We start from the raw sequence: 19,780 nt of genomic DNA, 5'->3' as shown, positions 1-19,780 counted from the left end.
CATCCACCTCCACGTCGTCCTCGAGAAAATCACAAAAACGTCGCATTTCCCCTCGCGAGCCAGCTGCTTAGTGCAACCCCCCGCCACTCTGCAACGCCATCAACGCCGCGCAGAACGTCAAGACCAGGCGCGGGCGGACTTCGACGATGTCTTCGGGGACGATGAAGATTAGGGAGCTGTGGAGAGGAGGGTGTTAGTGAGTGAGCGAGCGAGGCGCAGGGAAGGCAGTGAGTGTTGAGAGTGAGCTTTGCGAGCGCGCGCGCGTGTGTGTGTGTGTGTGTGTGTGTGTGTGTATGTGTGTCTGGAGGAGAGGGAGAGGAGGGAGGAAGGCGGACGGACCCGAGTTTGCGGGCGATCGAGATGGCAAGTTTGGCTGTGCGACGAGGGGTCCGGTCAGCATGCGCGCTTCCGGGTATCGACATCCGCTGCGCGAGACGAGTACCGCCACAGGCAGAAAGACAGCCAGAGGAAGTCCCCGCCAAACTCACCATTCGCCTTGCACTCATCGTCGTTCTTCCCGTCATACACGAGCGAATAGTCGACGTATCCCGGCTTGAGGCTGTCCAACAAGTCCAAGAAGAACTTGCCGTCCCTCAAACTCGGGTCCTTGAACCCGCGCATCGAACTCCTCTTCCCGCCCTTCTGCACCTGCTCGTTCGCCCACTTGACGATATCCGAATCCGTGATCTCCCTTCCGCCTTTCGAGAGGCTCGCCATCGTGGAAAGGATGTTGCGGCGCATCATTTGCCACACGAGGCCAAGCGTGAGCGTCCGTTGGCCGTCGACGAGGTCGGCCCCTTGGATCCCGACAATGTGCATGTGGTTCTGCTTGGCGAGCTCGAGAGAGTAGTTGGTGTTTTCGACGGCTTTGAAGCGCGAGAGAGGCTGAGGGGTCTTGGCTACTCGCCGCCAGACGACCGAGCCGGGGATGATCTTGTCAAACGCTTGGAGGAGGATGAGGCCGTCCTGCGCGAGCGTGCGAGGATCAGCGAGCCGCCTCGTGATGACGTGAACGTGCGCGCGCACCTTGAGATCCTCGAACAAGTTGTGCACGCCAGGATCGACGTCCAACGAGTTGAGCCAGAGCGTGAACACGCGCGCCTCGCGCTCGCCCTCGGCATCAAAGTCCTCAATGACCGGTCGCTCGTTCTCCTCGAGCGGTTCGAGGCCAGGCCAGGTGTTGAAGAGGTTGGCGACAAAGGCGAGGTTGAGCTTGGCGTTGCCTGCGACGAGGGAGGTGGGCGTGAGGTACTTGCGGCAGCCGATCGCGTCGGCGTTTTGCAGGACCTGCGGGAGCGCGAAGCTTGAGCGACGTCCGTGGGCGAGGACGACTGGAAGCGCACCTTCTCGGCGCGGGTGTGGAGGTCCCGCTCCTGCAGCGGCGCGCGCGAGCACTCGGCCGGCTGGAGCTGGTTGAGCAGGACAGTGTAGTTCTCGCCGTCCGAGACGTCCTTGCTGAAGTTGGTGACACTGCGGAGGGGGAGTTGGTGATCAGGCGGAGCACGCGGTGAATCCTTCCGGAACGACTGGACGTCGCAGCGACGATGGACGAATCCGCGAAAGGAGCTCGAACGCACCGCCTCTGCCAGTTGGCCGCCTTGAGGTGGTAGTTGAACCAGCGCAGCAAGATCTGGTCGGGCGGGAGGCGCAAGAACTGCTCGAGCGTCTCGTCGTCCTCGAGCAAGCGGTACAACTCGGGGTGAATCTTGATGTCGATCTTGGCGAGCAGACCGCGACGAATGATCTGCCAGATCAAGCCGAGGATGAGGTGCTCGCGGCCTTCGTTCAGGTCTGTCGCGCCGATGTTGACGACCGAGAGACCAAGCGACTTGGCCGACGTGATGACGAGGTTGTTGTTCTCGGTCATCTGGAAGTTGTTGAGTGTCGCCTTCGACTTGGCGGATGGCATCGCGGACGGCGCCTTCTTGGACGCCTTGTTGAGAACGCGCTCGTCGATCGTGTCCGGAACCGAGTCGTTGATGAGCTTCGCGAGCAGGAGGCCGTCTGCGCGCAGAGTCCGTCAGCTGAGACCGCCGGGAATCCCGTCGAGCGAGCACACCTCGGCACTCGTCAAAGATCTGGAAGGTGTCGGTCGGGATGGGCAGGCGGTCGCCAATGTCGGGGTCTCCGGCGAGGACCTGCGCGCCAAAGTGTCAGCACGAAGACGACAACACTATTCACATGCCGCTCACCGAGTTGATGTGCCTCGTAAACTCGGTCCGCTCGTCCTCGTTGATCGAGTGCGTGATGTTCGTGTTGCTGCCCTTGACGAGGACCTTTCCTCCGCTGCCACCCGCCGCCGCAGCTCCCGCTCCCGCTCCCGCTCCTGCTCCTGCGCTCGCTCCCGCACCCCCGCCTGCTCCCATGAGTCCGCTCAACGCTCCGCCGCGCAAGACCTGTCCAGCTGTCGCACCCGCTCCCGACCGCAACTTGTCGACGAGGTCGACAAAGTCGTCGAGCTCCACCTGTCCAGACGAGTCGATCGAGACGGTCTTGAGCGTCTCGCGGACCTGGTCGTAGGTGTACTTGCCGGAGGGCGAATTGGGCTGCGCGTTGGTCGAGAGGGCGGTCAAGACGGTAGACTTTGGGAGGCGTCCGGTCGAGTCGATGTCGATCTGGCTGCGAACGTGTGGAACGGATGTCAGTCCCGTTCGTAGTGTGTAGTCCTGCTGCGCTCCGTCGAACCCGCTCGACCCAGTCGGAGAGAGGAGGCAGCCGCGCTCGCAAGTCCGCCCAGCCGAGTGAGTGCTCCTGCAGCCCAAATGCCTGTTCCATCCTTGTCCAATCCGTCCTCCCTGTCCTGCGCGTCCGACTGTTCCACCGCACTCGGCATGACGCGGTCGGGAGAGCAAGGCCGTCCTCCCACACCACCTCTGCCGGCCTGGCGTCGTTCGCCAATTCCTCAGGCATTTCTGCGCATCCATCCAGCCCCTCCGCAGCTCCTCATAGCGCCGTCGCAGCGCTCCCGAGTCGAGGTGGGGACAACGAGGCGGTGTCGGCGAGTGGACAAGGGGACGCACTCAAACTGCGAGCAGAGCGCCATCATCTCCTCCTGCGAGAAGTTGGGGTATTTGCGCTGCAGTTTGAGGGCCTGCATCTTGGGTGTGAGCGTGTGGTGTGAGGTGAAGGAGCGAGGCGGTGAGCGAGTCCCTTGTCCTCCTGCCACCATCTCGCTCGGGCTGTCTGGCGGGTTATACGTGCTCGTGGACTGTTATTTGAGGGCCCGACCGCTAGCGAACTGCTCAAGGCTGCCCGCTGTGATGCTTGCTCCCCCTCGCCATTCTCATCTCTCGACCGCTTTACTCGCTTTGGGTGCAGCCTGAAGGGTGGAAGGGCGGTCTGAGGACGGATTCAGATGCGCTGAGGAGGTTCTGGGTTTCGTCCGGAGTAGCAGGAGCGCAGCACCTTCTGAGGGACACTCCCTCATTGTCAAACCACCCTCGTCGATCCATCTTGACAGCCACCCCTCGAAGTTTGTCTATTCTTGAGCCGAAAAGGTCGACAGGGCATCAGGATTGCTCTTCCAGCCGGCTGAACAACTATCCGCCGACCTCTTCACTCGATCGACCAGCTTGTCCTGCTTTCCCCCGCTGCTTATGCCTCCCAGACTCGGTCCGTCGGTCATGCCGTCGAAGTGGTCCACCTGCCGCCACCACGACCGACAGGAGGAGCAATGAACGGATGAGGAAGGCGAGGAGGGCGGTCCAGCCGGTCGGGGGTCTTCCTTGACCTGGAGCGGTGGCAGTACTGTTCTGCAAGACTGATTCTAGCCACAAGGGGGCTCAGATGGTCGAGTGGTTAAGACGTGAGATTTAAGTAAAGGCTTTTTGCCTAAGCCTCCTCATTGCGAAAGCAATCGTGGGTTCAAGGAAGGGATGAGGAGGGAGAGCCGTCATTGTGGTCTGCGATCTTTCCTTCCCTTCCCTCCCTCTTGACCTTCTTTCCACAGCAAAGCTGCCAATTTGGCCGCTGGATGTGACGGCAGGCGAAGATTCGCCGAGAAGGCCGTTGTTGAGGCTTTGAGCCGTCCGCGCTGAGTTGTCAAGGCCTTAGCGCATCTCTTACGGAATGCTCAAGAAGACTCTCGCTGCCATTGACCTGACCCTCTGCCGCCCGACTCTTCGCTCACACCCTCGGCTCTTCCACACCACGCCCGACAATTGCGCACGTCGGCCCGCACTCCTCCCGCCCAAACCACCCGCGGATGAAGGCGAATCCCAGTATCTCAGAGCGCCTCGCAACCTGCAAGAGGTCTTTGTCCCAGACGACTGGCGCACCCCTCCTCCTCCTCCTCATCCGAAACTTCCCCTCAACACCGATGTCACGCTCCACCCTCTCATTGGGACAGAAGTAGACCTCACTAAAGGTCTGAGCAGGGAATTCGTGGCGCGTAGTTGGGCTGAGGGAGACAACTTCCAAGTTCGGTCCTTCGAGAACGCCTGCGGTCTCGCAGACCATCCACAACTACGCAACCAACCCGGCGTGTCGCAAACTCCGCATCGAGGACGAACTAGTTGTCTACCCCATACATGAGGAACCCCAAGGATATAACAGTGTGGCAGGTGTACAAGGCACAACCCCTCATCCACGCCGATGCAGAGGAGGAGATACGACAGATGCTCAGCCGTCTCAAGGTGGGCCGCATCAAGATCACCAACCGGACATTGCTTTTCAACAACGATTGGTGGCTCAAGTTTTATACGGCGCAGGTCAGGAGCGATGGGTCGAACTTGCTCAAGGCAATATGGCTCGATTCGTAGGGTGTGCCCATTCCCAGTCTCTCTCCCCGTGCTCTCACTTGCTCATACTCCTTGCGCAGGACACAGGTCCTCCATCCTTCCTGTGGAACAAGCTTTGACCGCCGCCAACAACCCGCCCCTTCCATCCTTCTTCTCGGTTTCTCCTGCAACTCCGTCCCCTTGTGCTTCATACAACCGCCTGGTGCTCCAAGCAGTTGCTCTTACCTTACCACTACGCCCTCCTTGCCGTCTCGCCCGGAGTCTGCGGTACCGACGACTTTGGGAAGGTCAACCCTGCTTGACGGTACTCGGTCTTGCTGCTTGCTCTAAGGAGATCCGAAGTGCCTTTCTGCAGTGGTGATGACAGGCGGAGCTCCTTCTGTGACCGAACTTGGTATTGCGGAGTGAGTCTGAGCGGGAGGAGGAAGAGGAGCGGTGAACGAGTGTCTTGCCCGTCTGCAGTCACGTCGCAGAGCTGAGTGACGGTAGCTCACTGCTTGTAGACTGGGTATCACTCGATTCGACTGCTCGCGAGTCCCTTGGAGGCAACTGGCACGGTGCTTGCTCCCTTTCGCCATTCTCATCAGTCCATCGCGCCAGCCGCTTCCAAGGCCGTATGAGAGCCTACCCAGGGCCTCGACGCAACGTTGGAGATTAATCAGAGCATTGAGCGTGCTCAGGGGTGACTGGAGGCTCGTCTCCCGTCCGCCTGCATCTCTTCCTCCTCAGCATCCTAGGATGTCTCTCCAGCATCTCATAACCTGAATCCCGAGAGCTTCCACTGCTGTAAATTGTCAATTTACACTGCTTGAATGAGAATAACAGATCTGAGAAGCTTGGGAAACTCCCACAGTGAGTGAATCGTCCTTGCTTGTTCCCCTTGCCCTCTCTTCTCCCTCTCTCTCCCTCTGTTCTTGTTGCCTTTCCAGCTTTATGCACACTGCCGCACACCACGCTTGCTCGCCTCCTGGGTCATCAAACGGCCATGCATTGCCACAGCCTCTCTGTTCGCCCACTCGAATTCTCGCACCCACTTCTTCCGCCTCTTCCTCTTCCGCTTCCCCCTCTTCGCCGCTCCAGCGCACTTCGGCCGTCTCTCACGCAATGCAGCTGTCCTCTTGTTCGAGCTGCCAGCAGCGGCAGAAAGACAGCGGACCCGGGCGAAGGAGGATGTGAGCCGGTCTGGGAGGTCGGGAATCGACTCGGGATGCTTCCGGCGACGCTAGGAGGCTGCAGGAAGGCAAAAGAGATGCTCAGAGTGGGACTCGAACCCACGATTGCTTTCGCAATGAGGAGGCTTAGGCAAAAAGCCTTTACTTAAATCTCACGTCTTAACCAGCTCGACCATCTGAGCCCCCTTGTGGCTAGAATCAGTCTTGCAGAACAGTACTGCCTCCGCTCCAGGTCACGGAAGACCTCCGACCGGCTGGACCGCCCCTCCTCGCCTTCCTCATCCGTTCTTTGCTCTTTCGTGCGGCGCCAATCCACTACAACCAGCGGCAAGGGTAGCATGATGGACGAGAACGTCAACAAAACTGCAGGGCGGCGAAAGGAAGCAGGACGAGCGAGAATTGAGCGAGAACAAGACCGAGGAGGGAGAGGACGGAAGCGAAACGACGACGACGCTCACGACGCCTCGCCGCGCTTGTAAGCCTGTCCGGGTCCATCGACCGCAAATAAGCACGACCTGTACTCGACTGTCACTTCCGACGAAAGCGAGTGATGTGTCCCAAGATGCGGCCGCCGACCTTCTCTTCCTCTCCCTATCTCCCTCACCTCTCGCGCTGCGACGGCGCTCTTCACCTCGCCATGGACCCCTCGCCAGACTTTGTACTCGTCTTCTCGACGGATCCGAACTACAACTCGCCCGTGCGTGGCCTCAGCAGCGACCAGGACTCAAAGGTCCGCTCGAAGCGCGCCGATCAGCTGCGGGACGAGTATGCGAAGCTCGTCGAGGTGCTGGAGGGCGCCGAACTAAAGGTGACTGGCAGGAACGGTGCAGAGGGGACCAACACGGTGCTACTCTTCGTCAAGGCGGGCGAGCAGAGGGTGCGTGAGGAAGTGACCCGCGAACGGTCAGTGACATCACTTTCGCCTGCGACGCTCGCTGGGGACACGCTGACGCTGGCTGTGGATGGCACACGAACAGGATGTCCGACTGGCTCCACGGCTTGGGCAGCTCGAGGCCGAGTCCGCGCGAGCCGAGCGACTTTGCGGCTGAACCCATCGAGGAGGCGGAGCGCATCCGCGTCGTCTACTCGATTCTCACGGTGCGTTGGGAGGGCTTCACTGGACACTGTCGAGGTGCTGTGGCGAAGGCGCGAGACTCGCGGCGACGAGGCGACGGAAGCTGACTTTTCGCTCTCGCGCAGTCTCCTCGCGCGACACAGGCCGCCTCAATCCGATCTTCTGCCTCGACAGGCCCGACATGCGGTCTCCCCGTCGCGTCGCAGCTCCCGCCAACGCCCGCCAACAAGGTCGAGTTCCCGCACCTCATCGACATGTTCCCGCCTCACAACGCCGCGTACAACAAGCTGTGGCTCCGCAGGTGGTCGCACCTCCCCGCCACCCAGTCTGGCAACACTCCCGCGACCAAGAACCCCCTCGAGCTCCTCACGATCCCGCAGAGCGAGCTCGACGACTTGAAGGCGCACCTCGGTGAAAAGGTCGCGCTCTACTTCGCCTTCCTCTCGTACTACTTCCGCTCGCTCCTGTTCCCCTCCGTCATCGGACTCTTCTTCTGGCTGCTCGGCCTCTCGTTCCACCCGCTCCTCGGGATCGGCTTCGTCGGCTGGAGCGTCGTCTTCATCGAGACCTGGCGCCTTCGCGAAAAGGCCATCGCCGTCCAGTGGGGCACGTACCGCTACGAGCGCGTCGAGATCGAGCGCCCGGGCTTCCGCGGCGAGGGCAAGGAGGTCGACCCCGTCAGCGGCATCACGAGGGAGAAGTGGTCGTTCAGGCGCACCTTGACTCGTAGCCTCGCGAGCTTGCCGGCCTACTTTGCCTTCATTGGCTTCCTCGGGACCATCATCTCGGCCATCTACGTCGTCGAGACCCTCGTCAGCGAGGTCTACAGCGGGCCCTTCAAGAAGTTCCTGGTGCGTCGCGCCGCTCTCGTTCGTCGACGTTCTTCCTGACGCCTCTTACTCGTAGACCCTCATTCCGACCGTCCTCTTCGTGACCCTCGTGCCCCAAGTCAACGCGCTGTGAGTCGTCTCTCACACGAAACAGGCGCGACCCTCCCGCTGACTACTCCGCTGCGCAGCTGGAGCTTCACGGCGAGCAAGCTCACGACGTTCGAGAATCACCCTCGCCAGTCGGAGCACGAGGCGAGCTTGACGATCAAGACGTTTGCGCTCAACTTTGTCGCGGCGTACGGCAACTTGCTCCTCACGAGCTACGTCTACGTGCGTCGCCCTTTCTCGCGCTACGCGAACGCAATGTTGACCTTTGACACCCGCGCGCAGATTCCCTTCGGCTCGTTCCTCGTCCCGCACATCCTCACCCGCCTGCCGTCCCGCCACGCCGCCGCTCTCTCTGCGACCACCTCAAAGACCCTCCAGTCCGGCTCCTTTAGCATCAACTCCTCCAAGCTGCACACCCAGCTCATGGCCTACACGCTCACCGGTCAGATTACCGGCGCCTTCCTCGAAGTCGGCCTCCCTTACCTCCAAGCGAAGCTCATGCCGGTCGTCCAGGAGAAGCTTCACCACACGGCTGCGGCTGACAAGGCTCGCGAGAAGGCGGGTACGAGCGACCACGAGGATGAGAAGGACTTCCTTGCACGCATCAGGCAGGAACAGCTCCTCCCGACGAACGAGATCTTTGGAGAGTATCAGGAGATGGCCCAGCAGTTTGGCTACATCGTCCTCTTTGCCGTCATCTGGCCCGTCAGCCCGATCTGGAGCCTCATCAACAACTTTGTGCGTCGCCTATAGCGTTCTTCCGCAGAGACCCTTGCTGATGGTCCAACTCGCAGTTCGAGATCCGCTCCGACGCCTTCAAGCTCACTTCGCAAGCCCGCCGCCCGATCCCGTACAGGACGAGCAGCATCGGCCCTTGGCTCGACGTTATCGTGCGTCCGACGCGCCTTGCCGGCATCGAGGTCGCTGACATTCTGCGCACACAGGGCTTCCTCTCGTACCTAGGCGCCTTGACGACTTCCTCGCTCATCTACCTCTACCAGCCTCGCAAGACCTTCCCCGGCGCGACAGCCGGCTACATCGCCAACCTCACACACCACAACGTCTCGCTCCCAGCGAACGGTACCGCTGCTTTCTGGACGAGTCGCCTCTCGCACGCCCAGTCTATTTCCCTTCCGCCTCCCTCCGACGCGCCTCAACTTCTCGGCGCTCTCCCTCCCGCGACCGGCTCGTCCGACACTATCTCGGCAATCAAGAACCTCCTCCTCACCGCCGCTGTTATCGCACTCGCCTCGTCGCACGCCTACCTTATCATCCGCGCCTTCACGCGCTGGATCCTCACTCGCCTCGTCTGGGACGGCTCCATCGCGCAGCAGTTCGTCAAGAGGCGCGAGTTGGAGCTCAAGCGGTCGTGGCTGGACGAGCAGGGGATGCGCATTCCCCCGAAGGAGATGGCGCGGAGGGCGATGGGATGGGTTAGCGAGGACGCGAGGGAGGAGCAGAAGCGCGAGGGACACGAAGGGTTCAAGGTTGAGGAGGTTGGCGCGCCGGCGGACGCGGCGATGGATGTCGACACGCTGCCCGAGTTTTGGAAGAGGGAGAACGAGGCGGAACGAATCGTGCAGGCTATCGGCAAGACTGACTGAGCATGGCGCATAGCTTCTTACGACAGTACATATTCTTTCGTACGCAGTGCAGTACAACAGACACGAACTTCGCACATGATCCGGTTCCTCGTTCCCGCTGTTCGCCCTCACCGCATGACGGATCCTCCTCCGTTTTCCATCCCTTGCTTGATCGCTTCTCGCCCGTAATCTCGCTGCGTCCGTCCCGCCTCGACAAGCTGCGCATCATGCCTCCATCGCCCGACAAGCTCTTCCGCTTCTCCCTCCACCCGGTCGACAAGGCTCGGCTGACTGGCCGAAGGTTGCGGCTTGGGGTGTGAGGGGGCGTGCTCGTATCGCTCGCCGGTGGAGAGGCTGCCGCCTGTGGAGTCGCGGGAGAGGGGGAGGTCGGTTTGGGGTTTGCTCGGGCGGTCCCCGTGGTGGCTGACTGTCACATCCTCTGCAAGTGCGCGAGCGTAAGCAGCGAAGCCGATTACCTCCAGAGGGGCGGACTGGCGAGACAATCAGGGCCTGCTAGAGCGAAACGCACTCATCGCATGCGACAAGTTCGTCGAGCAAAGCGGTTCCCTCATGCCTGCGTGTTCGCGAGCTGTTCGAGTCGTCGAGAGGAAGAGAATGGACCGTCAGCAACTCGCTCCTTCGACGGCTTCCGACTCCTCCGTCCCGCGCGTTCCGCTGACGTCCTCGCCTCGTTGCTTCTCCTGCTTCTCTGCCTTCGTGGGTCGAGCGAGCGGGTGTGAGAGACGCACCGTCGCGGTGGACGTCCTTTGAAGATGGAAGCATCGAGTCGGCGGCGTGAGGAGATGAGCTGGCGGGAGCGCAGTGATGGGGAAAGAGCGAGGAGAACTGGCCGCGGGTCGCTTTCGTCGTGCCGAGGCAGGCGGTGAGGCGCATGCAGCGTCGACTTGAGCTGGATGGTTGCCTTTGAAGGCCGCTCGGCGTGCGCTGAGCGGAGCAGGCGAAGCGAAGGAGCGCAAGAGAAGACGGAGCGCGAGTCGCAGGCTCGGAAATGGCGTCTCCGCTAGATTGGCTGTTCTTTGCGCACCTGCCAGCAGTGCGACACAAGAAGGAGGAGGGCCCAACGAACATGCAAGGAAGAGAAGGGTGAACTTGAGCAACGAGGAGACGGCAGCGCGGCAGCTTGGGAAGGTCGACTTGTTTCTCTCGCTCGCAACGACGAAGGAGAAGAACTACGTGTGTTCATTCGCATTCATGTACAGTAGCGGTATCGTAGCGGTATCGTCAAGCGTGCAAGCGGCTCCGTCCCATCCTCGCTCAGTAAGCAGCGCCGCCGACTCCAGCGCCCGAGGCGGCAGCCTTGCCCTCCGTCTGCCTGATCTCGCCCTCCTGGACCTTGGCGGGGTTGTTCGTGACCTTGCCGACGAGCTTCTCGGTCGCGCCGGCGAGCTTGTCGCCCATCGAAGGCTTGGCCGCACCAGTCGTTCCCGCAGCGCCGTGCGTGCCGTGGAATCCGTGCGTACCGTGCGTGCCAGTCGTCGTCGTGTCGTGAGTGAGGCCCGTCTCTCCGTGCTTGCGGACGTCCTTGGCCTCAGCGGAAGCGCCAGGGTGAGTCGGATGCGCGGCAGCCGTGAGCGGGTGGTGAGCGATCGAACCAGCCTCCTGGCCCATCGTGCCGCCCGTCGTCGTCGTCGTGCCGGTGCCGGTGCCGTGGTGGTGGCCGGTGTGGCCGTGCTTCTGGATGTCCTTGGCCTCGGCGCTCGCGACGGGGTGCGTAGGGTGAGCGGCGGCAGTGAGGGGGTGCTTGCCAACCTCGGCGCCCTGGTGGGTCATCGGGTCGCGCCCGGTCGTCGTGCCGTAGCCTGCGAGACGGTGATGACGATGTGCAGGAGAGGGGGAGGGGGGAGGAGGAGGAGACAGCGAGAAAAGGTCAGCGTGCTTGTCCAAGACTGCTTCGTCATTCTTTCGGCACTCTGTCGACGTCCGAAGGCACAGCGAGTCGAAGGCGAGATGACGAGGGACAAGGAAACGCACCAGCACCCTGGCCGGCGCCAACGCCCGATCCGAGGCCACGCTCGTCGCCGTAGCCTGCGCCGGTGCCGGTCATGCCTGCAGAGCGTCGTTCTGATGGTCAGCCAACGACGAAAGAGACGTAGGAGCGAGTGCTGCACACGCACCGGTCGTGCCGCCCATTCCCGTCTGCGAAGCGCCGTATCCTCCTGCGCCGGTCGTCGTGGAGCCGTAAGTCTGGTCGGTGGGGTTCATTGTGTCGTTTGAGAGATGTTCGAGCGTGGAAGAGAGTGGTCGAGTGAAGAGAAAGAAAGGAAGAGACGCCCCTTCTCCTCCTCCTCCCGCTTGCGACGATTCCGCGTCATGGGTCAGCTGCCAAGTTCTACGCAGCAGGAGAACAAGGGTGACGGTCCACAGCTGCGGTCTTCCGACGGGCTGACGACGACCGTTGACAACCGCAGCGCGCACCGAGGGGAGAGGAGCCAGCGGCGAGCCGGAGGCGACGAGGAGACAGGCGGAGAAAGCGGAACGCCCGGCTTGCGTTCCCTGTTCGCTCGTCTTGGCAGATGTCAGGAAAGCTTCCCCAAGCTGGGCAGTAGTGATGGCGAAAGAGCTGCGCGAAGCGAAGGACGAGAGAAGCGAACTTGCGAAGGTCGAGCGGCTACGAAGAGATGGTCCAGCATCGTCCACCCGACTTCTTTGCCCGCTCTTGAAGGTCAACAAGCGCACGAACGCCGCAATGCACCCTTCTACTACCCCTCAGAACATCCCTGTCGCCCGCTGCGCCTCCCACGCCTCCTTGGTCGTCCCAATCCGCCTTGCCATCCGGTGCGAGATGCGGCGGAGGTCTCCCTGATGGTGCGCTCGGTGCAAGTCGGCCTGGAGAAGGATGTCCGTGCCGAAGAGAGCGGTGGCGGAAGGCTGCGAACGGTTGAGGTCAGTCGAAGTCGCTCGTCGCACTTCTGGCCCGAAGGAGAGGACGTACGAGATCCGAGGGGAACGGCGGCGCGTTCGCGTCGATGCTCAATACCAACATACGCACGCGCGACAAAGCCTCCGTGCTGCTTGCGGCGGTGACTTTCGCGAAGTCGACGAAGGGAAGGGTACGCTCGATCTTCGAGGCCCAGCGCGAGGCGTACGTCAAAGACCGCTCATGATGTTGGTAGAGGTCGACGATGGAGGAGAGGTGCTGGCGTAGGTCTAGGTAGCGAGCGCTGATCTCGGCGTAGGCGAGGAGCTGGTTGAGGGTAGGCTGCGAGGAAAATGTCTGGTTGAGCGCATCTCCTTGAGGTGCAGGAGATGTGCAAGGACATACCAGCTCCTCAGGCGATGGTGTAGGCTCTAGGTGGATCAAGTATTCCGCCAACTGGCAGACCGCTTCGCGGCTTGGCTCGGACAGCCTCGACAGTCGCGACTTCGTTCTTGCGGGTCGCGAGAGCTCCCAACGCTCACACAAAACAGGGTAATGGCCGCAGTCCACGGCAGTCTGGTGCAACCGACGGAATGCCTGTTCTCCCGCCGGAGTGACCTGGGACAAGGGGAATGTCAGCGCTCTCGTCTAGCCTACGGAAGCAAATATGGCAGACGGACTGGAAACGTTGTGAGGTGAGTAGTACCCTGACTTCCTTCGCGCGGCGGCAAGCCCATGAGTGCCTGCATGCGAATGGGCTGTTCCTCGCGCGTCAGCACCGGTCCGGAAGAATCGTATGAGAGCCGCACTTTGACTGCAGCCAGGATGGGCTGTCCCTGGCGAAGCAGTGCTGCTGCAGCTTCACAACCGCGCAAGGTGTTCTCCCACAATGTCGGGACCAACAGATCCCAGTCGTTCTCCACGACTCTGCGTACAGCGGCGATGGCTCGATCAAAGGTCACCGTTCGGTATTCGGTTGCTCCTTCGATAGCGGAGATGGCCTGCAAGACGTCGTGCTGCGTGGGAAACGGTCCAGCTGGCGAATGGGTCGAGTAGAGGAACAGCGCCCGCAAGTCGTCCTTCGACGCCGCCTTCTCCCAGACCTCCCGTCGGAAGTCTGGCTGCCTCGACATGAGCTTGAGCAGCGTAAGACGAGGCGCGAGCAGCTGAAGTCAAGAGGCGAAAAAGGAGAAAAGCGTCTCTGCTCGAACGGAAGATCCGAGGGATGGCGGAAGATCCGCACGGCTTTCCCGCCTGTGGTACAAATGGAGAATGTAGGAGATGCTGTACCGTACGCCTGTGACTGCTCAAGCGCATGCGAGGAGGGAGAGGTCTTGAGGGGAAGGCGAGGGAGAGCGGTCCGGCGGCCTGGCTGGTCGACGTTGTCCGTGTACGTTACGAAAGCGAGCAGCACCATCACTCGAGCTAGCGAGCGAGCAGCGTCGTGAAGGGGAGGAGGCGAACCACGACCCGCTCGTCATCTTCGACAACACACGCTCACATCGCTCTGCTGCTTTTCTGAAGGACTGTGTGCTGTGTCACCTCTCTTGTCGAGCTTGAGAACCCACCAGCCAGGTGCGCTGCGCTTTCTCGTTCCTCCCGCGGCGCCTCATCGCTTCGTCGCCCCCGCACGGAGCGTTCGAGCAGACGACACGCTCTGGGACGGTCGAGCTGACTGTGAGCCTTCTTCTGAGACCCAGCACTCACCGCCCGACCCTTCCTACCGCCTCAGCTCGCCGCGATGGGCTACACCATCGGCCTTGCCGCCTACTCGGGTCTCGCGCTCGCAACACTGGTGGCAGGCTACCTCACGTTCACGGGTTCGGGGACGCAGTTCAATCCGGGACAGTTCCTTGAGCAGACGAGCCCTTACGCGTTCGCGCTAGTCGGACTGGGCCTGAATATCGGGTTGAGTGTAGCGGGTGCGGGATGGTGAGTCTCGCCGTTGTCGCGCCGGCCGCAGTCTGCTGACCTTTTCCTGACGTGCAGGGGAATCTGGATCACGGGCTCGTCGATTCTTGGTGGAAGCGTGCGGACACCGCGCATCCGAACAAAGAACTTGATCAGGTGCGTTTCGCCCCGCCTGAGCGTCGTTGCGTGCTTCGCTCACTGTTGCACGAGTCATACAGTATCGTGTTCTGTGAGGTCAGTCGTGATGGAAGCCGTCGGATCAGCGCAGTGCCGCAGAAACTGACTCTCTTCCCGTCAATGCGCATGGCTTCAGGTCGTCGGCATCTAGTGCGCTTCACCTCTTGCGATGCAGTAGAAGATTCGCCGCTAACCTTGCTGTACCAACAGCGGCGTCATCACATCCATCGTCTACTCGGCGAAACTCGCCGCCTCGCCTTCCATCGAGACCCTCTACAGCCCCAGCAACTACTACACCGGTTTCGCCCTCTTCTGGGGAGGCCTCACAAGCGGCTTGTGCAACCTGTTGTGCGGCGTGGCAGTCGGAATCTCAGGTGCGAACGCGGCGATTGCAGATGCGGCAGATCCGCAATTGTTCGTCAAAGTGCGTCCCTCCTCAAGCTGCCTCATCTTCCGAAGGAGCCACTCACATATCCCGCGGTGCAGGTCCTCGTCATCGAGGTCTTCTCATCGATCCTGGGCCTGTTCGGGTTCATCACCGCGCTCCTCATCTCGGTGCGTTGTTGGTATTCCCCATCGCCGCTTCCAGCTTGCTTACGCTTCCGCCTCTGCGCAGGGCAAAGCATTCGACTTCGCATGACCGTAGCAGCGGAGCCCTGCCCCTGCAGTTGTCCATACCGTTTGCAACCTTTCCTTTCCGCAGACTCGCACGACCCGCTTCTCGCATCCTTGCTAGCTGGCGAATAGCGAAAGGAGCGAGCTCGTTCTGCTGCGAAACAGGCGTGCAAATTCCGTGCAAGCATTACAGACAGCAGCGAGTGTTGGGGAATCGGTAAAACTGGCGCAACGAGCGAGCGTAAATACGGCAAAGGGGGTATAAAGGGATCAAGGTGATCACGGCAGACGAGGAGAGCGGCTATTAGGCGGGATAGGGCGATAGGGAGAGGAGCAGACAAGGGGAGACGGGCTATTTCGCTACTTGCGGCGTTGGAAGGTCCTGCACGATGCCGAAGTCAGCTCGTTGCTCGAACGAGGACTGGAGAACTCGGAACCTACTTGTTGAGCAGTGCGAGGACCTTCGAGACGTTGAGGCTGACATACTCCATGTCGAGCTGCTCGACGCCCTGGTTCTTCTTCTCGAGCAGATCGTCAATCTTGAGGTCCATCTCGAGGATGGCCTTCTCGCGGCCCTTGCTGCGAGCGCGACGAGAGGCTGTGAGCAGAGTTCTTTGCGAGCAGAAGGGCTGCGCAAGACGTACTAGTGCAGGGCGATGAGGAAAGCGCCAGGTGAGGGCGACGAGACGAGGAAGAAGATGCTTGGTCGCCTGCCGAAAGCGAAATCGTCAGCATCAAGTGCAGGCAGAGAGTGAGCGACGAGCCGCACCGGTTCTCGGGGACGTTTGTCTCGACGATGATCCCGTCCTTCTCGAACTGCTGGTGGGTGAACTTGAACGGCCCGAGCTGCTGGGTCTGCTTCGGCTTGTTGTCCTTGCCGGCGACAGTGACGACGCCGACACCGCCCGTTCCCACCTTACCCGCCGTCGTCTGCCGCACGTTCTGCAGGTACGCCTTGTACTGCTCGAGCTGCGACCGGAGGTACGCGTTGTGGTCGCAGATCGTCTTGTACACGGACTCGAGCGAGCGCGTCTCGAGCACGACCTTCTCGCGCAGGTTGCCGAGGTGGACGAGTTCGGCCGCGACTTCGTCCGTCAGGAGCTTGTAGTTGTCCCGCCGGTCGACGAGCTTGAGCTCCTCGAGCTCCCGCAGCATCTCCTTGACCTTGATGCCCTTGCGCACGAGCGTCGCGTCCTTCGACGTCGCGGCAGTCTCGGCGACGAGAGGAAGCTGGATCGGTCTTCGCTCGGCGAGTCGAGGGATGGACCGGATGAGCTGGACAAAGATCGACTTCGCCTCGAGGTACAGGATGTCGTTCTGCGTCACGTTGTTCTCCGCCATCAACGCCGTCGTGATGTCCTGGATCGGCATCTCCCAGCGCGAGTACAGCGGCAGCTCGATCGTCCGGTTCTCCTTGCGCGGGACTTGCGGAGGTGCGGGACCGAGTTCTTCGAGGAGGATGCGGAGGTGCTGCTTATCGTTGCGGGCCTGTGAACGATTCCATTAGACCGAGGCGAGCTGAACGGGGCAAAGGCAGACTCACGAGGGTGTCGAGGTGCTGGATGAGGAGGCTCTGCGTGTTGTACAGCTCGTTGAGCGTGATGTTGATCTGCAAGTCCTTCTTTGAGAGCGCCATGTACTGGTCCATCTGCTCGTCCGTCCCACTGTCAGCTCTGCGCGTCTCCTAGGCGAGCGCGGAGGACGCACCTCGAGCGTGTCGTAGAAATCGGGGACCTCGCACAGCGCGTTCAGGAACTGGTTCATCCGCGTCTTGTTGTTGTCGACGAACGGCTGGAGCGACATCATGTACGCCTCCTTCGAGTAGGACGGCTTGTTGGCGAGGTTCTGCAGCATCTTGGCGATCTGTGCAGCGAGGGGCGTCAGTCTCGTTCGGTTGAAGGAGAGTACGGTCTGACGCACGAGAGTGAGCGTTCGTCGCGGGTGCTTGGCACTGGCCGGCAGCGAGTCGATGAGCATGTAGGCTTGAGGCGTGACGATCGCTGGGTTGATGAAGCGAAGGAAGAAGAAGCCGCCGATGAGGGAGCAGATGGCGTAGTCGGTCGCTTCAGGGTACTTGCGCTGCGACACACGCTCCTCGTCAACATCGCGAGCGGCGGTGGTGAGCGAGACGGAAACGCACCTTCGTCAAGCTCCGAATCTGCTTGCAAATCCACCTGATCCCGTACGGCACGCTCTCGATGCTGTTCATGATCGTCAACAAGAAGCTGTTGGCGATCTCCATGAGCATGGTGAGTCGAGGCGCGATGATGTTCTGCACGTCGGCGTTGGCAGCGGCGACTTCGGGCGTGACATTTTGCGGAAGATCGGGTGGGAGGTCGCCTGTCTCGTCTTCGATCGAGTTGAGCATCTGCTCGTAGACCTGTCGAAAGCGAGCGAGTCAGTCATCGAAGAACGGACGCGGAAGGAGGAAAGGCGGCGCACCTTGAGCGGGTTGATCTCGAGGTTCAGGTCCTTGTGCTCGATCAAGCTGTTGATCCGCTCCGCCAGGACGCTCTTGAGATAACTCTGACCGGGCCCTCGTCGCGTGTAAGTGGTCATCATGCGGGAGACGGGCGTGTTGGCGCGGAGGAGGGAGCCGAATTCTGTTGCGGTCTCGAATTGAGCAGCGAGGACGGACTGTGCGTCATCGGAATCGAAGCGCAAGCATTCGTCAGCGCGCTGGTCGTGGCACCCGGCTACGAGAAAGCCAATCCTCGCAACGCACCTGGAACATCGTCAACAGCAGGTGCTCTTCCCGCGACTCGTACTGATTCCCGTACAGCGTGAACATGACCGTTTGGAGGAGCGTGTCGATTTCGCTGAGCGAGACGAGGCGACAGAGGGAGGCGATGTGTCGGGGTTCGGATTGGAGGAGGAAGAAGAGGTTCGAGTATTGCTGAGCGCCGGGAACGTACCCAGGCGTCAGCACTTCGTTGTAAGTAACAGGCGCATTTGCGGCTCGCCGACGCACCTGCTGCCGCCGCTCGTCCATCGCGGTCTCCTCGCCCTCGTCGACATCCTCCAAGTGCTCCTTGACCTCTTCTCGCTCGTCCAGCGCCATTCGCTGCGCATCAAGACCGCGTATGATCAGTCAGCGCGTCGCACGATACGCGGCGAAGTGAAAGAACGGAAGCAATCCTCTCGACGCACATTCTGGATGAGCAACGCTATCCGGCTGTCGAGGTACCGCACATCCCGCTCCAACACAAAGTTCTTCTTCGACTGCGCCGAGATGCGCGCTTTGAGGTCTCGCAGGCGTTTCTGGGCTGTCGAAGGGAGAGAAAGGCGTTAGTCTCGTCTGAAGAAGTGCGGATCGAGTTGCGCTGTGCGGGTCTGAAAGGTCGCGCTGCTGCTGAACCAGTCTTCAGAGCTCTTTCGCATCGTCCGCAATCGCATCCACCGCCTGGCGCGACCTAGTCGCCTTTCTCCTCCTCCTGCCCCACCTCGCCGTCCCCTCTCCTCACCTGGCCTGAAGCTCGCCCGTGAGCGACTCACCTCTCGCCAACTCATCCTCAATATCTGTATCCTGGTCTGCGATGAGGGACTGCAGCGCCGAGTACCGGTTCGTGCTGCGATTGTTTGTCGTCGCGACGAGGCCGGAGGAGGACGAGGCGGAGAGGTGGGTGGACATGGTGCGCGGGGAGGCGCGTCGCCGTGTGCAGGGAAGTGTGAGAGACGGTCTGGCAGGCTGGATGGACGTGCTGGAGGAGTAGTGAGGTCGTGTCGCGAGCGGGGGAGATGAGGATGGGGTGGAGCGGTGAGCGCTCAGCTCGCGCGACTGGACAAGCGTTGTTCGCGCGCTGTGCAGCCTCTAGCAATCCCAGCAAGCAGTCCAGCGAGCCTCTCGAGCAGCGAGTGTGCGGGTGGTAGTGAGCAATCCCCTCTCGCTCTCCTCGTCGCGACCAGGACAACCGCGCAAAATGAATGAAACACCGCTTGCACGCGCAGGGAAGCATGATGGAATGGCAGGACCATTTGGAGCTACAGACAGAGTGCACAGACGCTGATGGGCGATCTGAGGCGGCGAATGAACCCGCTGATACGAGGCAAAGAGGCGGGCGGAAGTCTCGAGTGTGAGGCAGCGGTACCGCCGATGGCCTCGCAATGGAAGCCTGGGCGTCGTCATCGGCCGAAGGAAGCAGGGGAAGGAGACCGCCGCGAAGAGGAAGAGCGCACGAGCAGGACGACGAGGACAACTCCAAGTGCGGCGACTGTCGACGTCGACGATGACGGTGCGAGGGCGCATCGGAGGCGGGACATTGCTGAAGGCACGCCGAGCGGTCCAGAGATGGACAGAGGGATGCTCGACGGGGAAATGAAAAGGAAACGGGAAGGAATGAAAGAACAGGTCGATCCGCCGCCCGTGGCAGGCGAACAGCAGTTCGGCAAGGAACACGAGGCGTGTTCCGTCGTGTTTCCTCGTCCTGCTGACGGTCCCGAACCCTGCGAAGCGACGTAGTGAGCAAGGAAAGCCAGCGGGAGAGCGGGAGGGCGAAGAGGGCAAGGTTCCGTCGCAGTAGTGCCTGCGCCCGTGCACGGACGGCGACCACCTCGCTCGATCGTAGCTTCCGCTCAGGCGGCCGAGAAAAGCGACGGTTGACAGGGTTTGCGAGGTGTCCTGTCAAGGTCCTGTACAAGGGCAGAGGCGGAGGTTGAGCCGGCGTCGATCCCGCTCGCTCGGCTGGCGACGCG

At 61.3% G+C, this 19,780-nt stretch overlaps 8 protein-coding genes across 8 annotated transcripts; 3 read left to right on the top strand and 5 right to left on the bottom strand.

Annotated features, from left to right (window-relative positions):
• Nucleotides 1–67: 67 nt before the first annotated feature.
• Nucleotides 68–3,097, bottom strand: RHTO_01547 (Ca2+-binding actin-bundling protein; the record flags this gene model as incomplete). The annotated part of the gene is made up of 9 exons (XM_016415228.1): nt 68–176; nt 340–373; nt 489–966; nt 1,027–1,287; nt 1,344–1,470; nt 1,578–2,004; nt 2,060–2,138; nt 2,193–2,619; nt 3,021–3,097. 9 exons carry the CDS (start codon nt 3,095–3,097, stop codon nt 68–70), a joined length of 2,019 nt encoding a protein of 672 aa, XP_016272606.1.
• A 971-nt stretch (nt 3,098–4,068) lies between these two features.
• On the top strand, nt 4,069–5,041 carry RHTO_01546 (uncharacterized protein; the record flags this gene model as incomplete). The annotated part of the gene is made up of 4 exons (XM_016415227.1): nt 4,069–4,419; nt 4,515–4,756; nt 4,827–4,896; nt 4,955–5,041. 4 exons carry the CDS (start codon nt 4,069–4,071, stop codon nt 5,039–5,041), a joined length of 750 nt encoding a protein of 249 aa, XP_016272605.1.
• Nucleotides 5,042–6,548: 1,507 nt separating this feature from the next.
• On the top strand, nt 6,549–9,528 carry RHTO_01545 (Calcium-activated chloride channel family protein; the record flags this gene model as incomplete). Its single annotated transcript, XM_016415226.1, has 8 exons — nt 6,549–6,814; nt 6,889–7,009; nt 7,130–7,837; nt 7,893–7,945; nt 8,005–8,146; nt 8,207–8,662; nt 8,719–8,814; nt 8,869–9,528. The coding sequence occupies 8 exons, from the start codon at nt 6,549–6,551 to the stop codon at nt 9,526–9,528; spliced, it is 2,502 nt and encodes an 833-aa protein (XP_016272604.1).
• Nucleotides 9,529–9,635: 107 nt separating this feature from the next.
• Nucleotides 9,636–10,401, bottom strand: RHTO_01544 (uncharacterized protein; the record flags this gene model as incomplete). Its single annotated transcript, XM_016415225.1, has 3 exons — nt 9,636–9,946; nt 10,037–10,081; nt 10,257–10,401. 3 exons carry the CDS (start codon nt 10,399–10,401, stop codon nt 9,636–9,638), a joined length of 501 nt encoding a protein of 166 aa, XP_016272603.1.
• Nucleotides 10,402–10,782: 381 nt separating this feature from the next.
• Nucleotides 10,783–11,730, bottom strand: RHTO_01543 (uncharacterized protein; the record flags this gene model as incomplete). The annotated part of the gene is made up of 3 exons (XM_016415224.1): nt 10,783–11,327; nt 11,500–11,574; nt 11,643–11,730. The coding sequence occupies 3 exons, from the start codon at nt 11,728–11,730 to the stop codon at nt 10,783–10,785; spliced, it is 708 nt and encodes a 235-aa protein (XP_016272602.1).
• Nucleotides 11,731–12,234: 504 nt separating this feature from the next.
• Nucleotides 12,235–13,518, bottom strand: RHTO_01542 (uncharacterized protein; the record flags this gene model as incomplete). Its single annotated transcript, XM_016415223.1, has 4 exons — nt 12,235–12,396; nt 12,461–12,727; nt 12,791–13,003; nt 13,066–13,518. 4 exons carry the CDS (start codon nt 13,516–13,518, stop codon nt 12,235–12,237), a joined length of 1,095 nt encoding a protein of 364 aa, XP_016272601.1.
• Nucleotides 13,519–14,126: 608 nt separating this feature from the next.
• Nucleotides 14,127–15,113, top strand: RHTO_01541 (V-type H+-transporting ATPase 21kDa proteolipid subunit; the record flags this gene model as incomplete). Its single annotated transcript, XM_016415222.1, has 7 exons — nt 14,127–14,317; nt 14,375–14,452; nt 14,515–14,530; nt 14,610–14,623; nt 14,684–14,897; nt 14,960–15,028; nt 15,090–15,113. 7 exons carry the CDS (start codon nt 14,127–14,129, stop codon nt 15,111–15,113), a joined length of 606 nt encoding a protein of 201 aa, XP_016272600.1.
• A 335-nt stretch (nt 15,114–15,448) lies between these two features.
• Nucleotides 15,449–18,719, bottom strand: RHTO_01540 (Ras GTPase-activating protein; the record flags this gene model as incomplete). The annotated part of the gene is made up of 13 exons (XM_016415221.1): nt 15,449–15,470; nt 15,530–15,667; nt 15,733–15,798; nt 15,858–16,576; nt 16,632–16,736; nt 16,796–16,951; nt 17,009–17,167; nt 17,229–17,468; nt 17,531–17,725; nt 17,814–17,984; nt 18,060–18,152; nt 18,239–18,354; nt 18,584–18,719. 13 exons carry the CDS (start codon nt 18,717–18,719, stop codon nt 15,449–15,451), a joined length of 2,316 nt encoding a protein of 771 aa, XP_016272599.1.
• Between the last annotated feature and the right edge of the window lie 1,061 nt (nt 18,720–19,780).

This window comes from Rhodotorula toruloides, assembly GCF_000320785.1.
Source record: "Rhodotorula toruloides NP11 unplaced genomic scaffold Scaffold14, whole genome shotgun sequence".
Lineage (NCBI taxonomy): Eukaryota > Fungi > Basidiomycota > Microbotryomycetes > Sporidiobolales > Sporidiobolaceae > Rhodotorula > Rhodotorula toruloides.
This window is presented reverse-complemented; position numbering and strand designations above follow the sequence as displayed.